We start from the raw sequence: 23,080 nt of genomic DNA, 5'->3' as shown, positions 1-23,080 counted from the left end.
GAGTCTCCTCCCTCTCTCCTCCCTCTCTCCTCCTTTTTCTACTGTGTCGCTGCGACCGTTGGCTGCCTTGTGAAACACATACCAATATTGGCAGTCAGGGCCAGGCTCTTGGCCAAACAACTCTGGGATAATGGTGGCCTGGTGCCAGCCCAGACGTGGTCCTGTGAGGGATCAGCAAGGGTAAAATGTGGGGGAAATAGTCTCTCTGTCCTCTTGCTCCCTTCCTTATTCACTCAGAAGTAAGACAGAGTTCTTCCTCTCTCGCACTTCCACATCTACGCCCTCTCTCATTTCTAGACCAGGGTGAAAAATAGTTTTCCATCTGTCCTAATGTAACCTTACCTTAAGCGACCTCAGCCTCCCTGCTGTTCTAATGAGGCTGCAAAGAGTGATGACAAGGGAGGGAGAGTAAAATAAAAAGAGAGAAGGGTGGCTTTGTAGTTTCTCTGCGATCTGCAGCTACACTCAACCCACTCTCATTCTTGCTCTCTGCCAGTCCTATCACATGCTCCTGGATTGTTTACTTGTACCGATTTGGTATCTCTCCCTTCAACTAAGCTCCCTCCCTCCCTCCTCCCTTCCAGCCTGTCTCACCCGCCCACCAGTTGGTTCCTGGTCGGTGCGTGTGTGGCGATAGGAGCCAAGGCTGAGACGAAAAGGGGGGAGGACGACAGCCATTTTTCTCAAGATTTGGTGTTTTGTCGCCACTTTTGCTCTTGCATTCTTGCACATCGGCAGCCTCACTTTCTCAGGACAACAGTGAGTATTTGACTCTGCAGACTCAGACAGAAAAGCCATAATGATGTCTGGAAAGGCGGTTTGAAGGGGGTGAAGGAGAGACAGGCGCCCCCCGACCCCATTGGGACAGTGGCGGACGTGCAGCAATGATAATGAACCTTGACACAGATCTAACTGATAATCATTTCTAGAACTGCTGGATGTTTTTCATATAGAGAAGTTGCACGAGCATGGGGAGCTACAAGTCGACTAAAAAGAGCCAATGAAGTATTTTGAACTTGATAATGTTACATACAAGGATAAGAGCTAATTTAGTATTCCTAACCCAGATTTCTCCATTCATTTTCACAGCATGCTAATGTGTTTTCACAGCATGCTGGACTCTGCAGGAATAAAATGCCAAGATGCTCCCAAAGCTCCAGCTTGTCTTCACAAGGTTTAATGCGTCAACAGCATGAAGCATGAATGATATTCATCATTCCTTATTTGGAGGAAAACATTGTTCCATGAATTCTTTTGCCTTTCTTTAACCAAAAGATTTGAAGCAAACCACTTCTGTTTTATATCAACTGGAGCTGTTTATAAAATAAAAAAAAGAGAGAGAAAGAAAGTTTGTTTACCCCCCCGTCCTACTCAGGAGGTCAATGCGGACTCTTAAGTTGACTACCTGCCAATGTGCCGCCATGTTCACTTGCTGTGTGCGTGTGTATGTGTGTCTTAGGTTTTAAAAAAGGCACAGAAAGAAACACGAAAGGACACACAAATGCCAAATATAGAACAAAAAAATCTTTCCATAAAATTTCAATTTTATGGAAAGATTTTTCTCCTTTAATTTTAGCCTTAAAACCAAAAGCAGTGATAATTATATTTATCAATATGATCAACTTTCTCCTAAAGCAATGCAAGACTAATGCAATGCTTTATTGCTGCTGTACATGTCATCGCCCCTCAGGTTCATCAGGGACTTGCTTGGTGGTAAAATGATTATACTAGAAGTTCTACCTCTAAATGGACTTAATTTCACTGGTGTGTAAATAACATCATTAAAAAAATCTGACTGAATCTCTGTAAAATTGCCTTGGGAACTATTTTGTGTGAAATTATCAAAGTTTGTTTATATTTTTTGGAAGGGCATGTTAATGTGCACAAATCAAGACTAAACTAGATTATATTTATAGTCTTAATTTACTTAATGGAATTTCCCCTTTAAGTTACGTGCTAATACTATTAAGTGCTAAATGACGGTCTAGGCTGCAGCATGGTTAACAGCTAGAGACAACAAAGAGGCCAGACTGAGGATAAAAGGCTTTGGAACTCATCCAGGCCACCTTTGATAAGACAATAAAGCACTTAATGAGATCTTTCAACTCACGGCTGTGGATAACAACACAAATTAACACAGTGTAGCATTACAGCCTGTACAACTACTTAATGGGGATATTAATGTGACCAAATGACACTGGGAAATAAGCTTCAAAGGGATGCTGGACTGCTGAAGAAGGGAGCAGACGGGGATGAGGTCTGATACAAAAAGAGGTTGTGGTTTTATTAACCAAAAGCAAATATAGAAAACATTTCCACGGCCTTACTGGAGGCTGTTACCCTCTTAACCTGCTCAGTCAGCCCATTCTTAATTGGACTAAACCATTCACACAGGCAAGCACTGGGTAAAGCTATGCCACCCCATTGCATTCATGAAATAGATAATTGGGAATAACATTTTCAACCATACTCTTATACCTGCCAACTTACCTAAAGTAAACTCAATGGATATTCAGCCTCCTGTGGGCAGCAAGGGAAGCTCCCGCCCTCATTTACTTATTGTGCATAAATACAGGCATGCAACAAACACCCTTCACTCTAGCCATCCCAGGTAAAGCAGCAAACACACTGCAAAGATGAACTATAGAACAAGGTGATGGTGGAGATATAGGGTCAAGTGAGAAGGTAAGAAGAGAACCCGGCCTTTTGTCACACAAACACACGGCTACTGTATGTCAGACGAGAATAAATGACCATTTACATGCTCTAAACACTGCGTTATAAAACTTAAAGTATGGTTGATTATATTGATTTTGAGAGGAGACAAACGTGTAAATGATGGACGAGTGGGTTCCCACTTGCCGCCTACCTTGCTGCCTTCACGTGCCTCTAACTGAGCTCGGACAACATAAATACATCTGTGCATGCATTCAAGTGCTTTTCTTCTCCACATTGACAAAATGCAGCCTCTAATGCAGTTATTTGTTTATTTTTCTCACAGGTTTCATCATTCTAAACTTTTTTTTTTTTTGCCAACAGCCATTCTGACGAGGTAGCAGGGTAAACACAGGTGTTACTAATGATACTAATTCAGGTCCTGTTCCTCTGAAGTCCTACAGAGCAGAGGACCTGAACCCTGCTGGCTCAGTGAAGAGACTCTGCTGCACTTTACTCGGACAGAAACTTTATTAACGTCACTAGAAACACCTGTGACTGTCCTCTACGTCGTCGCACGTCTCCCAGTTTGTCGCACTGACCAGCTAAAGTCTTGTCAGTCATCAGTGTGAGCTCCTCCTCAGTCTGCTCCTACCTGTTTCCAGATGCTTCTCAGATGCTTGACCGCAGGGCGCGTGGGGAGCCTCCTGGCCCGGCGCGCAACGGCTGCCCTGTCCACCAGCAGCGCGAGGATGGCGAGCCACAGTCACGGTGAGGAAAATGAAAACAGTTTAACGTTTAAACAAACGGGAGAGCCTGTTCGTCTGTCAGAAGAAGTCACTTCATGTTTGTGTTTTGTTTTTAAGCGACCGTGTTGAAACGCCAAAACCCTACAAAGTCTTTGCTAGCTAACATGAACCGCTAAGTGACTGGAGGTGTTGTGCCGTCGGGGTGAAAGGTCAAAGTTTGGGTGTGCTTCACTCGGAAGAGTTTCTGTACAGCTCTCAAAACTGAAATTAAATTACACATTTCCTTGCGAATGATGTTTGGTCTGATTTAGTCTGACCGGAAAATACCCGAAATATGGCGGGTTGCCCATCTAGTTGTTCACTAGTTAAAAAAATTCGGCCCTTCCGCGAACAACCACTAGATGGCGCTACTATCTTGAAACCCCCAAACCGAAAAAATCAACTAATACTGCTACAACCACTACTACTACTACAACTACAACTACTACTACTACTGATGAATTTCATTTTGTATTTCATTGCCCCTTATACTGTGATTTGAGAAATGTTTGTTTGAAAGGACCCAGATGAAAAATCCTAATTTGTTTTGGCTGTCCGAAGCTGATATGATGAGTTGTTTTTTTAATCTGGAGATTTTTGTTTTGGTGAATTTTATGAAAGATGCCTGGCATCGAAGACAGAGAACATTGTATCCACAATAGTATTTGTCATAAGGTCATCTTTGTTTCTGTGTTATCTAGTGTCTTGTAAGCCCATATGGACTGAGCACCAGAAGGTGCATGACACTTAAATAAATCAAATCAAATCAAATCAAATCACTACTACTACTACTAATAATGATAATATTAATGATAATATAATAATGGTAATAAAAAAAATTGTATGATGTATATAATGATAATACCGCCTGCACACACTGTACTCAAGTCTGTGCCTGTTCATGCATGCTTGTACATTAGTAAACACTGGCTTCATGTATGTAATGCCAGCAGGTTACTGTATATGTAATGGAGGTTCTCTAAGGCAGGCCCCTCCAGGTTAAAGGGTCATTTTGAAGCAAAATTTATATGAAACCAGTGAGAACTGCCAATAAAAATAATCCTGTTTTTGTGGCAGTGTTATCTTTGTATATTATCATAAAGCAAATGAAAGCAACCCACCTGCTGTGTCAGGGGAAATTTCACTTTATTTTGGCCTAAATACAGTTTCTTTCATCTGGGGGTAAACACAAGAAACTGAATTCATCTACAGCTTTGATGTGGGTCAAATGACATGATAGAGGATTGATAGATTCGACTGTGTTAAACAACAAATAATTACAGTAATTCGTGTTTTGAAATGGGTTTATTCTTTATTCATTAATTTGGAAGGTGCTTACTTATCACACTCATACAGAGCCCACACACTTCAAAAATCACTCCTTCATGCATTTAATATGGGAGTAAATGCCTAAACAATAGCAATACTAGTTGGTGCACACATCAGTCTCAAACATCTGGGAGCCCCTTTCTCAAAATTTTCAAAGCATCCTGGGAGAACTTTACACTCTGATCAATCCAGATATTCCTCTGGCCATAACTATAATCAGGATTTTTAAAAACTTATGTTACATTATTTTCACTCAAACAAGTTGTTTAGGAAAATGTGGTCTGTTGGTAATAAATTCCAAATAATATAGTCTTTATGATAACAAACTGCCGGGTTTTATATATACTTTGCATAGAGTGAGAGCTAGCTTGTTTGTTTTTTGTTTTAAATCTATCTTTAATCTAACATAATGTATGTAGAAATAAAACTAGGACAACCTGAAGGCTATTTCAGGAAAGTGGCCTGTCAGTAGTGGAGTTTAACCAGCAGATGGCACTGTTGTCTTTGATCGGCTCATGTAACATAGATGACCACTAGACACAGACACTAAAGGCATCAATGCAATCAAGCCTCAAGGCCACTATGGTTGATCATGCGTAGCACACATGAAAATAATTAGCTAAGAGAAAAGTAAAGTGCACTGTAACAGTGCAGGCCGATTTAATAATTGCTGAAGATTGACAGTTGGGTCCAGTGTGTGGAAGAAAGATTTGCAGTGCTTAGTCTTGACTCATGATGTCCATGTTCTCGTCCCATCAGAGGTGTCTGAGTCGATTGACATGTCTCAGCCGATGTACTGGGACCGTCTGGACACGCCCCTGCCTGACAGACCTTACAAAGATGTGCTGACTGCTGCCGACAAAAGCCTGAAACAAAAGGAGAAGGGACCCTGGACCCAGCTGACCAAAGAGGAGAAGATTGCCTGTGGGTTTCAAACTGCTGTGGCGAGGCTGCCTCCCAGGGCTTGGAGCAGGACGAGACTTGCCTTCAGAGGCGGTCCTTTTGGCATCCGTCCTGCTCCATGACCTTTGCTTAGAAACTGGTGGTCAAATCAGCTGACTGTCGGGAACTGTTTTGTAGTCAGCATTTTCTAGAGAAGAAGCAACATGATGCCCTGAGTTGAAATCTGTCCAAACTGTATCAGTGCCCCTGGTGTTAACTACACACCTTTTTAAAAGGCAAGGTTGGGTAGTCATGTATGCACATCTTGGAGCCTTGCTCTGGTGCTGGATACACACAGGTCAATTAAATATGGGCTTCACTCTTTTAGTGCTGAAATGATTAGTCAGTTGACAGGCTTTTGTAAGCTGTGATAATTAAAATATATATATATATATAAAAAAAAATCAGTCACTCATTTCCTTGCTGTCCCCTCCTTCAGTGTATCGGCTGATGTTCTGCCAGACCTACCCAGAGATGAAGCAGCCAACAGCAGAGTGGAAGACCGTCATGGGCGGGATCTTCATCTTTATAGGCATCACCGGCCTGGTGGTGCTGTGGCAGACGTACTATGGTGAGCTTGGTTACTCTCCTATTTATTTGAATTTGTCACTTTGGTCATTGACAGCACACACCCAGTTTTTCCTGCTGGTAACTCCTTTTCCGTAGACCCCCTCACTGAAATAGGACAAGTCCCTCTGGAGCATTGGAGAGATAACCAGCTGTTATTGTAGTCAGGTGCAACTAGCCTGTCTCTTATCACCCATGACTTTTTTTTTGCTGCTTTGTGTCATTGTCCCTTGTCTCTCACAAGTCTTTAAAAATCACCAGACCGTATCTTCAGTTCTTCAGTGACTAGCTTATGTAATGACGAACTGTATTTATGTACAGAAATGTTTTTCCGCTGTCTGTACCATTCAAATAATTCAACTGCCATGTCCCTCCTTTTCTGGTTTCTCCAGTCTACCCTGCACATCCCAGGACCTTTGACAAGGAGTGGCAGGCCCAGCAGGTAAAGAGGATGCTGGACATGAGGATCAACCCTGTCGAGGGCTTCTCTGCCAAGTGGGACTATGAGAAGGGCCAGTGGAAGTAAAGAAATTAATAAATAAATAAATTATCTCCAAGTAAATGTAGGATTGAGTTTGACTATTGTACCATAACCACTAGAAAAATGGAACCAATGCAGTATCAGCAACATTTGAATAACTTTACTTAATGGCTCAAATCAGCAGCTTCTCAGTCACCATAGCCATCTGCCAGGGTAATAACTGTCCGTCCTGTTGTGAGCATTTGATTAAAAGTGTTGCTTAACTCTTTGTCCACTTGTTTCTGAGAAATTATAATTGTGGATTCTGTGCTCAGCCAGCAACTTGGTTTGCCTCTAGTTGGTATGTTGGCTTCCAAGGTTATAAGATATGACTCGAAGAGCAGTCTCAATGAAATGAGACAAGACATGGTTTTTAGAGAGAAGGATAATCTAATCTTACAAATTTCTAAACAATGCTTAACAAAGTGAGTATTGTTGTCTAAACACTTGAAAGTTTTTTCTCTTGATCAGATCTAATGACTTTTAATTGCACGGGCAAATCCCATTTTCTGTATCTGTTAAGGAGTCATTTTGGGCATGAAATTAAATTTCATCTGAGTGAGTTTGGTTGGAAGTCTCCTGAATATTTAATAGCTTTACTTAATGGGTAACTTTTCATGGTTGCCCACTTCAACACACACACCATCCGAGACTCTGGAAAAGAAACCACAGCTTCAGTGAATCTTCCAGCATGGTGTTTATTCTGTTCAATGTAATCTAAAATTTACAGTGGCATTCTAAGACATACAAACGGACCACTGGACATTGCGTCATAGTTGCAGCTTTTAATTTTGTACTCTCTAAAGCCAACAAGAATACACCAGGAAAAAAAAAAACTTCTTTTGAAAATAATCTTGGTTTACATTTTGCCTAGTAGTGGTCCCAAAAAACGAAACAAAACACAATGAATAACAATTCACGTTAATGCAAAGATGGAGTTTAAGGCCATTTGAGGGGGCACGAATATGCTTTTTACACCAAATATAAATAACGTTTCAAAGCCATCAAAGTTTCAGTTTTTTTTTTCTTAAATATGTCACTAAGCTAGCATACTATTCTAATCAGTTTAAATAACTAGCATATATATAGGGTCGTGCCAATGCTGTTACGATTCCTCCTTTGTGCCTCCAAGAACATTTTTGCCATACAGTAAATTCACACGCATGCATACACACACTCACATAGGAGTAGGAAGGGTACTTGTTTCTGTGAGAGGGCCAGACTGCAGAGAAAAGCCTGCGAGCAGCTTCTTGGTGGGGCATACACTAGAAAAATATATATACTGTACTGGAATGTATCAGAGCAGACCTTGGCTAGTACGATAGTGTGCTCAGAAACAGAAGCATTTAATGGATATTAGTTGGTATTCATCTGAATGCAAAGTTTATCTTTGTTCCCAGAAACCCTAACAAGAAAATGAAAGGACTTTGCCCTCACAAAATGATACCTAACTACATAAAGAAGAAAAAGAGAACAACAGTTACCCAGGACCCAAAGAGCATTTAGGTAAATGATTCTGTGAACAGAAATATGAAAGTAGAATTAGCAGAGCCCTAGAGTGCACTATTCAAATCAACAATGATGAGAGAGAGAGAGAGAGATGATGAGCAGAGATGAGTCCTGCTCTGCAGCCGGAGGCACAGCTGCTGGCTGGACCCCGGGGCTGATAACAGACTAATGGATGTTTTATGCATAGAGACCGAAAAGAATGGTTCCCATCCAGGCCAGCAATTTTTTTCACAACCTCATTTGAAGTTTAATCTCTGGTTTCAACCTGCTGAACCCAGAGAATTTCAGCTATCCAATATTAAGGTTAAATGGTGCATTTAAACTGAGCGCTCCTCCCTACAGGTTATTAAATACAGTAAGAAAGGTTTTGCTGTTTTCCTGAAGGAGTGTTGGTTTGTGCAGGATTTTGAATCAGAAAATGGCAGCTGCCTTTCCTGCTGCTCTGACTCTAGATGCTGCCATGCCTGCAATATGTTTTTTTGTTTTGTGATGTTATCAATGGTATTCAAATATTGCTTGTAAATAAGTGAGGAAGGCATGGCGTAATATGCACAGTTGAAACTCAGTACATATCTGCAGTGTTTTTGGGTGGAGGCGGGATTATTTATCTGGAATCAAGGTTAACGCATTGGAGGAATGCTGGGAACAGGGAGTAGTCTCCTTCCCTCTGTTGTCTTCTTCTTCTCCCACCCACCACCCCCCCTTTCCTTCCCAACAAATTAATTGAGCTGCCAGTTTGCAGAGCGTGACGCCAAAACACCAGGCGACAAACATCCGTCTGACTGACACCACGTTTAAATTAAAGATGTTCAGAATCTAAGACAAGGCCTCTTCTTCCTGTCTCCTGTGGACTACGTCTGACAGGCAGGTGTGTACGTTAAAAAGTGTGAGTGTGTGTGTGTTTGGGTGTGTTTGCACATAGCAGCAGGTGGGCCAGCTGTGACTGACACACGTGACTAGCTGCTGTGACAGCCTGGGGACTGCAGAGGGATGGGTGGAGTTGGACGGAGAGGAAAAGAGGTGGAGAGACGGATGGAGACGTGACAGATTTGAGGGAGCTGAGGCTGGGTGTGGGGAGGGGTCCCAGTGGGTGAGGAGGGGGAGAGGGAAAAATGGGGATGGATTTTAAAATATGTCTGAAAAGGTGCCGAGTGTATGGAAGGGAGAAAATTTGCAGGTGTCTGGTTTTACAGCGTTACAACCACAAACAGCCGCTGATGTACACAAGATGGAAATGGACAAAATGATGCATGTCCGATCAGCTCTGATAAACCCTTGATGCAGAGCTGCATATTTCCCTCTGAAAGACAGCCACTTCTTTCAATCCCAATTAGATTGCTACATAAATCAAAAAGGCTATGTTGTCTGCTCTGGCTCCACTGACAGAGCAGAGCTGAACTGCATGTCGGTAAGTTTTGAGTGGTGATTCATGATAAATGAGGAATGACTATTGGATTAGGCTGTGGAACAGAAAGCAGAAAAATAGGTCTTTTGTTTGAACTGTACAACACATGATTAGAATTTTATTGCAAATTATTTACTGAAAATGACAAATGTACAAACATGACCAACCCTCATAACTGTTACTGTTTAAGATTACAGAATCTTTCATTGCTTTGTTGCCCTTTATGTTTCCTGGCAAACTACCACCAGAGCTCTGTCTGACTGCCGATGCTCAATCTATCATGGGTTGCTACAATATTTGCTGCATTCTTCAGCTACTGTTTAGTAAACATGGATGATCTTAGCCATGGTACCTGCTTGTCCAAACTACAGACTCTGCAGTTGCACCGATTCTCAGAGTGCTGGACAAACAGCGGTTTGGCAGTCGCCAAGCTGACTAAACACAAACAGGTTAAACCTGGGCTAAGCATTCCCATAAACCACAAATCAGCGGGAGCAGAGGGGTTGTAATGATTCTAAAATTCAAATCCAACACGCTAACACACAAACAAGCAAAGAGTTCAGTTGCCCGCTAATCTTTCAAGTTCATGGCTCCCTCACATGGTCAACTAAAATCTGTTTCAGTGACTCGTGTTAGTTTGCCATTTGCACCAAAACCAATGAGCATGAAGGAAGAGGCATAATCAAACAAAGTTATCACTGTATGGAAGAATGGGATGGGATGGGAAAATGGGAACTACAAATGCTGGAAAGATCTGAGCTTCTTTTTTTTTTGTTGCTAAAGAGGGGCAGGTGGCTGATCCTCCCCAGCTTTCATCTTCCATATGGCACATAGGCTACTATACAGAGCTGTCTGTGGAATAAGGAACTCAGCAACAACTTTATGAGAGCTCCTTACATTGGTAAGTTTTTTTTAAAGACAGTGCCACTTTTGCCCTCTTTGTAAGGAAAAACAAAACACAAAATTTGTTAAAACTAGTTAATACAGAAAATGAAAACCAGTGGGAGAAAGAGGTACAAGGAACAGTAACTTAGTCCCCCCCCCCCCCTCCCTTTTATAATGACAAAAAACATCTTTTTGTCTCTGCAAGTAACCATGTGTTTTGTTTGGGGTAAAATAACTGAATGTACAACAAGTGGCAGAACACCTGTGACTCTTCCTCTTTCTCCCCCCTCACTTTATTTTCTCATTTTCAAGTTCAGCGGCACTCGAGGATTCTTGGTGTGCTATGGGGACGCACGTGAGAGGAAAACAAAGGTAAACGTCTTCGCCAGTTCTTGGCAAAGATAGAGGACTGAGGGCAAGATAAACAGATGAGTGCTTAAATCCTTCATATTTGATTTTCATAGTGTGAATATTGAGGGAAGCCGTGAAGGGTGGGTGGAGGTGCACTGAGGAGAAAGGAGGTGGGGTTGTCTTGTCTTGTCATCCCCTCACAGGCGCTTCTGGGCGATAAGCGACCCCACGACGACTCCGGTGACCAGGGTCATCCCGGCCAGCAGCCACTTCCTGAAGCTCTCCTGAGCCCTCCTGCCCTCTGCCGCCGCGTCCTGCCCGTAGATCTCGGCAAAGCGTTCCTGTCAAACAGAGAGAAAGAAAGAGGGTTAGCCCAAACGCAGAGGGTGTTGAGTTTGAATGTTAAAAAGAAAAACACACACACACACTCCCCAAAAAGCCACATGCAGATCAAAGAGCAAGGTGGATTCCCTCTTGAAAGGTTCCCGAGTTTCATACCAGCAGCCTTCTGATAAGCCGCCCACAGCTGGCTATCCAAATGACTGTCACAGCCCACACAGCCACGTGGAAATTTCCACCCATCACTGCCAGCATACAGGTAGGCCACATCGTAGCCAAAAAAACACACCGAAAGCCACCAGCATCGATCATGTGCACAGTAACAACAACGGTGCTAATTGATTAAAGGAAAAATCCACATCATTATCAAACTCTGAGGCCGGAACCCGAGTCGTGGCATCTCTCGCTGTTAACCCCGCACCCCGCCCCCCCGGCATCCTATCAGCTCTGCGGCATCGCATTCGCTGTTGACATTCTTTCCCACCGTTGTCCTCGCTCTGCCAAAAAAACACACGCCCCCGCTTCACTTCCTGGAAATGATTTCTGCAGAGCACACACACACACACACACACAAACACACACAAACACACATGCAATTCCTTAATGTGGCCACAAGGAGGGGCCAGTCCACATAACTTGGGGCCTTTATCACATTTATAGATTATGATACTACCTGCCCCAGCCTGTGTTAATGTTACCTTCACAAGTCTGAAGGCAGCTTCAGCTCACTAAATTTACATTTTCTGGAAAGCCAATACTTACACTTAGTTGCAAAGGAACTAAAAGCAAATCATTAAGCATTCAGTCTGCAAATTCACTGAAACTGAATGGGAAATGAGTGGGAAATGACTAATTCAGTTGTTGAACAGCCTGATTCTTAGTCAGTGCTGCAATCAATAGTCAAGACAGAAGGTCCTTTATAGGGCAGGGGGGCTCTTACTGGAATTGATGTTGCGAGAAGAGACAGGAAGAGAGAGCGAGGGGGGAGAGAGAGAGAGAGAGAGAGAGAGAGAGAGTGGAGGGGGACTAAGAAGTAAACACTGAAGCAGACAGAATGCTGAGCGGCATTCTGCTGCAGGAAAACTGAAATGGTAATAAAGAAGGTAATTTCAACAGTGTTCAAGGAGTTTACAGCTGTGTCAGAGAAACTTCACAGCCATAGGAATGGCACTGACGCCAAAAGAAGAAAGAGTTGGGTGGTGGGGCTGGCAAAGATAGAGTGAGGGTGAAGGGAGGAGTGTGGAGGCGTAGGGCTTTCATTCCTGAGGCATTTCAGACATTCTTGTTGGATTACAGAAGTAAAACTGAACAATGGAAAGGTCACTGTTCACAGGAAACTTGTGCACAGCAAGGGCCAACATTTTCTTTACACAGCAATGTATGTCATTGTCTGCATGTGTGTGTGGTTGTGTTGTGGTGGGGGGGTGCAGGCAAACAGTCATGTGTGCGAGGATATGAGCTGTGTGCTAATCAGGATTTCCGAGGAAATGAGTCTTGGCTGTCGTGGTGTCAGGTTCTTAGAATAAGGGGGGCGTGACTGTGCTGGCGGAAGATAAAGTGATGAGCTCAGAGGAAAGTGCTGTGGCCTCAACTAGAAACTTACCGGGTCTTGCCTGTCCTCACTGAATTCGATAACATCTAAGAAAAGTCAAAACAGCATGACTAGGGTTTAGCTTTAACATCGGCATGAATTGGACCCACTACTGGTACCTGCAAACGCTTTGTTGGAGGCAGGAGATGTACTCTGAAGTCATTATTCTCACTTTTACTATTCACACGCCTCTTTGGCTTTGTAGGAAAAGTATGGAGGCTACTTATCAAGCTGGCCAGTCTCACAGTAGCTCCATTCATTCATGATTTAGCTGTGAGCAAACAAATACACTCCTGCTGTCAAGTACATGCCCAAGTCGGCTGGCAAACATTCTGGAGGACCTTTATCCCCGTTTTGTACCAAGTGTGTGTCCCGCAGGATTACTGGGATCTGAGGAATGTAAATACAGCGGATAACGTGGTGCAACACAGAAGCTCCAGGTCAGGAAGAGTGCTCACAAGAGGCCTCGTCCCCTCCCACATAAAGTGCAGCCGAGGTAAACATTTCTCCCTGAACTCACATCAAGGTAGTCACCCTGTTCCACCCCGTTCATTCCACATCTGTGACTTCGAATTCTCTGGAGCGGCGTGGCCTTACATTCATAACCTCTGACCGTCTTTACCCTCGTGAGATAGTGTGTGCAATCAAAAACACTGATAATTTGGATATGCGGAGACCAACCTATAAAATGGAAATATTTGTCTTCTCGTCACCTTGACTATGAACACATACGAGAGTGACACATTGAGAAACTTCCACTGAGATGTTTCATAACCATAAACCATGACCAAAACAGCTGGTTGTCATTTAATCAGTGCTTATGGGTTGAAATACCAGTGTGGGAAATGATCTGTAAGGTCACCCAAAAAGTCCCCAAATACCACTCAAATCTCAAAACTGAACTTTGGTACTGAGTTGAGTTATATAGTTACCTGGGTGTTATATGAGTCCACATGGTGGTAAAATATTCTCATTACTTGCTATGTGCTCACCTAAGCTGCTAATCCACAGTCATGTATTTCTATTTTTCCATTCACTTTCATAATGCAGCAAATCAGCTCCAAAATTACACTTTTGACACATAAATGAACGTGAACAAAACAGATTATGTGAAAAAACAAAGTAAAACAAAACCTAATAACCATAATAATATCATGTTGCCTCTTCCCAGTGCAACGTTACTATGTGGAAGTTTCCTGCAGACACTACCTGTCGAGTCAACTTTCCTATTCAAATAGGAAAATAACATGAAAAGAGACATTTTATTTCCACAAAACATGGGAACCAGGACTTGTTTTTTTTATATTGGCACTGGCTGCTTATTTGGAGCTTATTTAAAAGCTACAAAGTGTTATTTATGGAGCCATTTTTGACACGTTATGGAAGCAAATGGAGTGCCGACGGGGGACCACAGAGCAGCTAATGAGGATATTTCACCACCATGTGGACTCATAAGACCCCGGTATACCCTAGCAAAGTTCAGTTTTGCCTTAAGGACGGCCATGCATGAGGGCCTGTGAAACGGAAACCAACTAAACATTGATACAGTGGTTATGAGGATCAAATGTATTATAATAATACAAAGTCATTCTCGTTGCTTAATACTGTCTGTCAACTTTGTACTGCAGCCTTTTCAGATGTGTGAAAGTAAGGGAAAGGCAAAACATGGCGAGTTTGTTCCTTTTCACCTCATTACTGACACTGTGACTGTGGCCCGGCTGTGACAGCTTGCAGAGCAATGACAGGAATGTGGCTGCTGTGAACAAACTGCTGAGGCTGGTGAGGATGACTGATACCTTCAAAACAGACATGTCAAGGCAAATCTCCAATAAAGAGGGCAGGTCGCCTGGAATCAGTCGTAATGATTATTCATCAGGATAATAGCAACGTAGTGGGAAATATCGGAATTGTTTCTCTGAGAGCAAGCTGTCGGGCGTGTAGTCGTAGGCCAGCCTCAGATTCAATACGCGGAAGTTAGAGCAGTTCAAGTCCAAGTTAAGAAGTATGACACCACTAAAGCTAGCTTTAATATATGCTCACATGTCTGTTCTTTTGTTTACCATGCAGCGACAGTCAATTGTTTGCATGCCTGGAACACATGCAAAACAAAGTAATACAGCTTGCCTTGGAGATAGACCTTATGGTCCTCAGCTTTGATCAGTTTTTCTGAGGCCAAGTATTTACATAAGTGCTTGATGACAGGCGTGGCTGTCAATAACGCAAACGAGAAGTCATATGATGACAAAGACAAACACACCTCCCTCCATTTCCAGTCCACTCCTCTCCTTGTTTACCCATTTGATCCTTGTGGTAGTAAAAATGTAAATCGTGTAGTAAAGAGATTTTTATCAATCAGTTCTCACGGTACCTCCAACAACCACTGAATACTTGCCTGAACCTGTCTCTGCTTCTTTCACACACACACACACACACACGCACACACACACACACACTGGCAGAATGCACCAGCTGTTATTGCACAGAGATTGCACCTTACAAAACTGGGAGTTGCCCACAGGCAAACCACTGCATACAGTGGCCTCCTGATGTCCTAAAAGCCTATTTGAGTGGGTGTCTTACCTATTTGCTCTCAATTAGATTCATCATTTAACTTTAGCTGCTTCGAGAAGTGGCCGCCTCGCTGACAAGTTAAAGCTCCAACTTGTGTTTTGCCCAGCACTGGAACAAATCTGAGGGGACTTGCTGGTGTAGTTTGTCGTTTCATTACAACAGAATGCCTGAGGGGCCCTTTAATTTTTTTCTTTACATGCATTACCGTTTACAATGCGCGTATCTCAAGGCGGCACTGTTGATTTGACATGCTCAATCTCCTGTAGTCCCACCTGGCAGGTAAACCCTGTCTTTATCTCCCTTACACCTCGCTCTATCCCTTTACTTTTCCCTTTCACACGGTCACACCTTTTTTTTTTCTTTATCTCCTCTTGGTTCCCTGGGGAAATCAGGTGCTAAGCAGCAGACTGAAGGAGGGGGCTCAAGAATGTTTTCTGGCCAAGTCTGCTTTTTTTTTTTTTTTTTTTGGTCTTAAACTTTCTCTGTTCTTTATTAGCCAGGGAGTCTAGAAAAAAAAGGATGGGGGGGATTAGCTCATGAAAGCAAGTGGTGGGCTAGAAAGAGAGAAGGGGAAAGAGAATGAGAGAAGGCAAAGGGGCACAGGGAAGGAGCTTCAGCACTGGGTTGCCATGGATACTAGAAAGCAGCTGATTAGTGTGTGTGTGTGTGTGTCTGTGTCTGTGTGTGTATGTCCATCTCAGCTGCTGATAAACGGTCAGACACTACATGTGGCGAAAAAGTATTTTAACAAATCATTAGCAGTAGCTTTCCATACATCAGCTTTGTCACTGTCGTGTTGCTTGGTGTTGCACCATAACGAGCAAACTCCCCCGGTGGTGAAACTCCTGACTGAGGCACAACCAGATCAGAACATCGATGAACACCTCACATCCTTTTCCTTGTTAGGGAAAACAGGGCTGAAGATGGATTGAAATTCAATACTACTGGAGGTGCCCCGAGTCGATATTAGCAAGCCTATGCGCAATCATATGTATATCATATGCATGCCACAGTGCTGAAGGAGGTGGCCGGGTGTGACACTGTAGAGACGGCAACATTGATTTCTTTTGTGATTTATATCTTTTACTCGAGAAATTAAAACAAAAGTGCTTAGGCTAAGTAGTTTACTTTCACTTTTACTTCACTACCTTTTTGAAAATTAAGTGTACACTTCAACTCTGCTACAATTTCCCTGACTACCTGTGCTACTCGTTACGAAATATCAGGCCTAAGCTGGACCCATTCTGACCTGCCGTAACACAGTGTACACGATTTAACCTCAAAGGAAATCGCTGCTTTCAAGAAGAAACTCTGGTATTTTCTGCTCTCCACTGCTGCCGGCTCCAAAGTGTTTTTGTGTCTTTTCATTCCTTAAGCAAAACACATCTCTGTATTTTTCTTATGATTTAAAAAAAAAAAAAAAAAAATTGTTGCAATTTTTTGTGTTTTTTTTTTTTTTTTTTTTTTTTTTTTACAGAAGCTGGCTTTCAATAAGTTTCAATAAATATGTGAACAAAAAGGCTTTTAGGACTTTTACTTAAGTTTTGTAATGAGTGACTTTCACTTTTAGTTCAGTATTGCTCAAATACTTTAATATGAATTTTGATTACTTTTTAGACTATTTTTGACAGCTCAATCAATCAATCAATCAAGCTTTTTTTATGTAGCACCTTTCATACAAATACACGTACCACAAAGTGCTTCACGCAGTAAAACATTAAGTTCACACTTAGCACATTTTTCTGTGTTTGGTTTTGTCGATGTCATTTGGCTGAGGCTGAATTTTGATATATTCATCTATCAGTACAATGGATGAGCTGGTCTCTTTTCAGTTAAAAAGAGCCCTTCTATCTCTTTGTCTTTGTGTGGATGCTGCAACATCTGATCTAGACAGCTCCTTTTCACAGACAGAGAGCTCTTTCTGGCACCCCACAGGACACATGATGAGGCTGGAAACTGGGCTCCCAATAGTCAAATGGTGACTAAAGCCACGAAGGGAGAGGATGCTTCCATTCAAGCACAGAGAGGGATCCAGAAGGTTCGGCATAGCTAACCATCAAGTCCTCTGTTCTGGTAACGTCTCTGCCCTGGCTGGGAACACACACTCACTCAGGCACATAGAGGCCTCTTTGAGTGTGTGTGCACAGCACTCATTCTGACTAGCAATGACATAAACAAGCTGAGCTGACCTGCTTTGAACCAGTCCAGGCCAGAGAGTGGGACAGACTGACCAAGAAACGAAAGTGGAAAGTTACTGAACCTGTAGGTGGTCATGCCGGGTTGGGAAGGGGGGGGGGGGGGGGGGGGGGGTCATCGGAAAAAAAAAAGAAAACAGAAAACAAAAAGGAGCATTTTTCTGGGATAAGGCTTAGCGATGTGGAGCTACTCTGGCAATCTGAGATATGAACTGTGATACACACCCCCATCTTCGGGCCCACACACACACACACACACACACACACACACCCAGACTGTACCCTGGGCATGTTTTGAATTCCCTGTCCTCGTGTTGTGAGGCTCTCAGTGTGTGTGTGTGTGTGTATGTGAGTGAGAGAGAGGGAGCAGAGTATGCTGAGTCATAATGAAGGCAACACACGGCCCCTCCGCGACCGACTGCTGACCTTAGAGAGCACAGTGCTGTTGCTATAGTAATCAGTAGAGTTGCAGGGTTACAGTAAGCCACTAAATGGGTGGGGAGTGAGTGTGTGTGTGTGTGTTGGGGGGTACCTTTTAACCAGCAGGGCCTCCTAGACTAGAAATAAGACAGGATTGTGTCTTTATGATTCTTCCTGGAAATCCTTTATCCTGATTCAATTCCAGTGAGTAGCAGCTTTGTGGGACAGATCCTAAATACAACAGACTATTGTAATTGTAAACATGGGCTGAAATACGCATAAGGTCAGGTGATGCCAGTGTGGGTTTGAAAACAGTAAAAGGAGGTAGGAAATACATGGAGGGGAGGAAAAAGGTGTTGAGGAGTGTATGTGAAGCCAGTGACTGACTCCTGACGCTCCCTGAGAGTCACAAGGAGAAGTGTTAGTGCAGGCCAAATTGACGTGTCCTGTCCTAATTGTAGCTGAGTAACGCTTCCTGACAGTTGCAACATTTGAGATGTGCACATATGAGCACACACACACACACACAAGCATAATGTCCCCTGAGTCCAGAGCACAGCATACCACACGTCAGCCACGGTGTTTTTGTTTGTTGAGTAAATATCCTGATAACGACATCAAACCAGTGTGTGTGTGTGTGTGTGTGTGTGTGTGCCTGACTGATGAAATAAACAGTGTTAGAGGAAAACAGTGCTTAAGGCCCATGAGACACAGTGAGGTCATTCAATCTGGTGTGTATAAAGGTCAAAGTACTGAGTGTGTGTGTGTGTGTGTGTGTGTGTGTGTGTGTGTGTGTGTGTATGTGCTTTGACCTCTGCTTCGCATTGTGACTAGTGGTCCATTAGCGGATCATGGGATCACAGTTGGATCAAAGATGCAGCTGATGACAGTAGAAGAGATTTCAGAACAGCATTTTTGAGAGGTAAAGACGTGGATTTGCAGACGCGGACTGCGTGTCAGATGGCAGTAAGGCCGACCTTTTTAAACACCTCAAAAGAAAGCAGCCCAAAGAGCATGCCGAAAGGGAAACTGGAAGGAGATCTGATGTGAGGGCAGCAGCCTCAGCCACACAGCATACAAAACCAGAAAAAAAGAACTCTAACAAAGGCATTTGAAAAATGACACTCACACTGGAGCAGCACTAGAATGAGGTAACAGAGGCAGTAAGGTGTTACCTGGCTGACGATACGATTCCCACAAAAATGGTAGAAAACGAAACTATTAATTTGCGTTACGAGTAACTGCTAATATTCTTTGAACAACGCCATGGTTGTCCGTGGAATGCTGTCACAAGGCTGAAAATTCACAACATCTACTATTTAAAAGAGAACATGACCGATTTCTTAAAACAATGTTAGCCGGGGGGAAGTCCACCTTAATGGCAGGAGGCTAACAGTTAGCATTTGGAGCATCCAGCCAGTATCCAGCACTCAGTATCAATGAGAGGAAGAGAGCACCACTACTGTCCTACAGAGCAGCTAGGAGGGAAGGGAAATAATATCACATTATGCAATATAGGTGAACTTTCCCTTTAACAGCTGTTTTTGCTTTGGTTGCTTTAGTAAAAGCAAAACTACACTACAAAATTACACTGTGAATGACTGGGTTCTTTATCACTGTCCTCATTATTACCATTAGTTCCATCCCCACCTCCTGTTCCTCCCCCTCCTCCTCTTTTCTCCGTATGACAAATTATCAGCCAGGGCATCTTCAGGAACAAGGGAGTCATGCTCAGTGCCAGAGCCTCCACATGACTGGATTGAGGTGGCCGTGAGGCAGAGCTGAGCACTCCGACAGGCTGTTTCCAGTAAAGCTCAGCCACATACAACAACCTGCCCAGGTAGATTATACTATTACGGTACAGGCATTTAGCTGGAGCACTGATCCAAGGCGATTTACGAAAGGAGTGTGCATGCAGAATATGCCACAATTTGCGGGCTACCAAAACAAAGTATAATAAGTAGCAAGAGCCAAGGATGGATAATGTGATGCCACTGTGAAGGCAGTGAGGTTGGGGCGAAATGGGGAAATCAAAACCACTTCTAAAGCAAAAAATAAATAAATAATAAAAAAAAGGCAGCTTAGCTAACAGACAGGAATATGAAAATGTGTCCGCCGTGGAACAAAAAATATGGAAAATATGTCACTGCTGCCTGAAGAGGAGTGTATCCATTCGCAACACACTGCTTAAAATGTGCATGTATCATATAGCCATACTAACTGTTCCATGGCTTATGATGGCAGTTTTATATTTGGAGCTGTTCGCTTGGATAAATTGGCCTCTTTTTTTTTTTTTTTTTCACACTAGATGTGGCTCTTCCCCGCCACTTGCTTTTTGACAGTGCTTGGAACAAGAGAAGGACAGATGCTGGTGTTTTGAATGAGGCAGAGCTTTTTAAAACACCAGCTATAAACACTTGATGATAATTTGTCACCCTTCCTGTGTTCTTCCCGCGCAGGCCCCTTAAGGACAACTGGAGTCCAGCCAGAGCTAAGTTTCCCTTTCAAAAAAAAAAAAAGATGCTTCACAAAGCCTCATATCCTTATAACTTGTATTGTTGATTTCATCCTTCACTCATCAAAGACAAACAAAAAAAATCCTAACGAGTACCCAGGACATGGATATGGCCCTTTATAAAGCCTCATATCCTCATAACTTGCATTGTAGGTGTCATCCTTCAATCATTAAGCTGCTTCTCCATTCTTGGCCTTACCGTTGCCTCCTGCAGACACTGAGGGCTGATGGGGGGGGGGCAGGATGCTGGTTAAAAAGTGATCTGAACTGTAACAGACAGTGCCAAGGAATGAAAAGGAGTTGAGAAATGAGGAAATTGAATCATTAAACCTCCCCTAGGTGGTGACACTTTCTGGTGTTTGTGCCAACTCCGATGTGTCCGTATGTGCCCCTCTCCTTTTGGGCCTTGGAGTTGTTGGCAACGTGTGTGTGCACGCACGCGCACGTGTGTGTTGAGCTGTTGGTGAGGCCATGAATTAAAGAGGAGATTAATGAGTCAGGACATGGAGGCTCAGACTCTCAATCTGTTCTCTGCCCCGCTCTGGGGGCTCCGTCTCTCCACAAAAACCCCATTCTGTCACGCACACAAACACACACATGCATATATATATATATATATATATATATATATATATATATATATATATATATATATATATATATATATATATATATATATATATATGCACACACCAACCACGGTTTGTGCATGTAATGGTTATGTTGTATGTTGGCAGAATATAAGAGAAAGGGTACAGTACTTACATCAACCTCACTGTGTGTGTGTGTGTGTGTGTGTGTGTGTGTGTTGGAAAGGGAAGAAAGAGGACTGGCAAGGCTGACAGAGAAAGTGAAAGGAGAGAAATGCAGAGAGGCAGAGATAAAGAATTTAAGGAGGACCAAAGAAAAATAACCCGCCTCTGTCTGGGTGTCATCAGCAGTATCGCCCAGTAACCCTCCACCCAGACACCTCAACATGACCCCCTGACCGTCCATCTGGTCTGGAGGAAAGAGAGAGAGGGGGGTTAGAGAGAGAGAGAGAAATGCAAAAAGTGAGAGTGAAGACAGACAGTGCACCGGAAAAGAAGCAATCGAATAAGGCGGATGGACGGAAAGACACTCTGAGACAGGAAGAAGAGACAGATATATCAAAGGAAAAATGAGAGGAGAGACGAACAAAGGGTCAAGCAAGGGTGAAGCAGACTACAGGATGAAGAAAGACTGATGTGAAACGACTGTAAACAAACGAGGAAACCAAGGTAGAGGGAGGAGTGTGGAAGGAGAAGCAAGCTGGGTTTACATCTGCAGAGGTCGGATGTTTCTTTTATTTTCCTCAGTATTTCCTTTTTTTTTTTTTTTTTTTTAACTGGCAATCTGTATGGAAACTACCCTTCCAACAAACACGTTTTCCATAAAACCATCATTTTGTGCACATGAAAGAAAACAATTTAAGGCTTGCTTTAGGAAAAGATGAATATCTCCAGGCCCTGCTCCCTCTCTTTCTATTACCCCCTCTCTCTTATTGCAAACCAATGAAGCTCCACAGCTGTCTTTCTTATTGCGTTTCCCCCTTCACCATTCAGACAAGCCTGTGATGATGATAATGGCGATGGCCTTGATGCTCTTTATCATCATTTAGTCTCTGCACTGTATGGAATCATTAGACGGCGCTACCATCCAATACCCATCAACCCCTTCCTCTCTCTTCCGCTCTATCCCTCGGCTCTGCTGGTTTAATACGTGCCTCGAGACGCGCTAATCCCATGATATGCCTCGTAATCTGATCACAGATATGAGTGTGGAGAGAGGAAAGAAGACAGAGAGTGGAAGATGGAGAGCTGCGGCAGAGGGGTGGGATAAAAACGAGAGGTGCCGAGGCTTTCCGTGCAACTCTGCGAGGGGAGAGAGAGGAACGAGAGCGGAGGAGAGGGCAGAGATGCGGGCTGGGAAAAGAGAGGGAGAGGCAAAAACAGAGGGGGGATAGTCGGGAGAGAGAAAAATGGAGAGAAAAATGGAAGGAGTGGGAGGGAGAAGGGGGTTGAAGACTTGCTCGTGACCTGATTTCACCACTAAGCCTCGGTGGAGAGAAGTGGAGCAGAGCGGATGCAAGCAGACGCAGTGTCTTCGTTCCTGCTCCACAAACACACAGCTGCACACACACATCCAGAAATACATGTGGCGTATAGACACTCCAAACCGCCATCCATGCAGTGTAACCTGTTAACCTACATGCATCCTCATCTAGCTGAGTCACTGTCTTCCTGCCTGCCTGTCTGTCTCCCTCTCTCTGTCCCTCTCTTGTCTCTCTACCCTTGGGGAGGGAATCTCAAGGCTGGAGTCTGACGTCTACTCGTCTGGCAGAGCCGCTCTAATAGCTGCGCTCTCTGCTGTGCGCTGCCAATGCTGAGACACACACACACACACACACACACACACACACACACACACAAAGTATCTACGCAGCTGGATATCTGCCTTTTATGCATAAACGCTGTCTG

The 23,080-nt window shown here is 43.3% G+C and overlaps 2 protein-coding genes across 4 annotated transcripts in view; one reads left to right on the top strand and one right to left on the bottom strand.

Moving 5' to 3' along the window:
• The first annotated feature begins 611 nt into the window (after window positions 1-611).
• On the top strand, window positions 612-7,032 carry cox4i2 (cytochrome c oxidase subunit 4I2). 3 transcript variants are annotated; one of them, XM_030054994.1, is made up of 5 exons: window positions 612-759; window positions 3,321-3,426; window positions 5,532-5,696; window positions 6,154-6,285; window positions 6,674-7,032. In XM_030054994.1, the coding sequence occupies exons 2-5, from the start codon at window positions 3,321-3,323 to the stop codon at window positions 6,805-6,807; spliced, it is 537 nt and encodes a 178-aa protein (XP_029910854.1). In that variant the 5' UTR covers window positions 612-759; the 3' UTR covers window positions 6,808-7,032. The 3 variants fall into 3 exon arrangements, with proteins under 3 accessions (XP_029910854.1, XP_029910853.1, XP_029910852.1); XM_030054993.1 differs by lacking the exon at window positions 612-759 and adding an exon at window positions 2,546-2,685; XM_030054992.1 differs by lacking the exon at window positions 612-759 and adding an exon at window positions 2,576-2,685 and having other exon boundaries at window positions 3,112-3,426.
• Window positions 7,033-7,479: 447 nt separating this feature from the next.
• Window positions 7,480-23,080, bottom strand: part of bcl2l1 (BCL2 like 1) — a 31,093-nt gene continuing 15,492 nt past the window's right edge. Inside the window, exon 3 of the mRNA XM_030054991.1 lies at window positions 7,480-11,292. Within this exon, the coding sequence (XP_029910851.1) occupies window positions 11,149-11,292 (144 nt within the window). The 3' untranslated portion in view covers window positions 7,480-11,148. The remainder of the gene's footprint in view (window positions 11,293-23,080) is intronic.

Source organism: Myripristis murdjan, chromosome 7, assembly GCF_902150065.1.
Source record: "Myripristis murdjan chromosome 7, fMyrMur1.1, whole genome shotgun sequence".
In the NCBI taxonomy this organism is placed as follows: domain Eukaryota; kingdom Metazoa; phylum Chordata; class Actinopteri; order Holocentriformes; family Holocentridae; genus Myripristis; species Myripristis murdjan.
The sequence above is the reverse complement of the archived record's forward strand: the minus strand, read 5'-3'. Positions and strand labels throughout refer to the sequence as shown.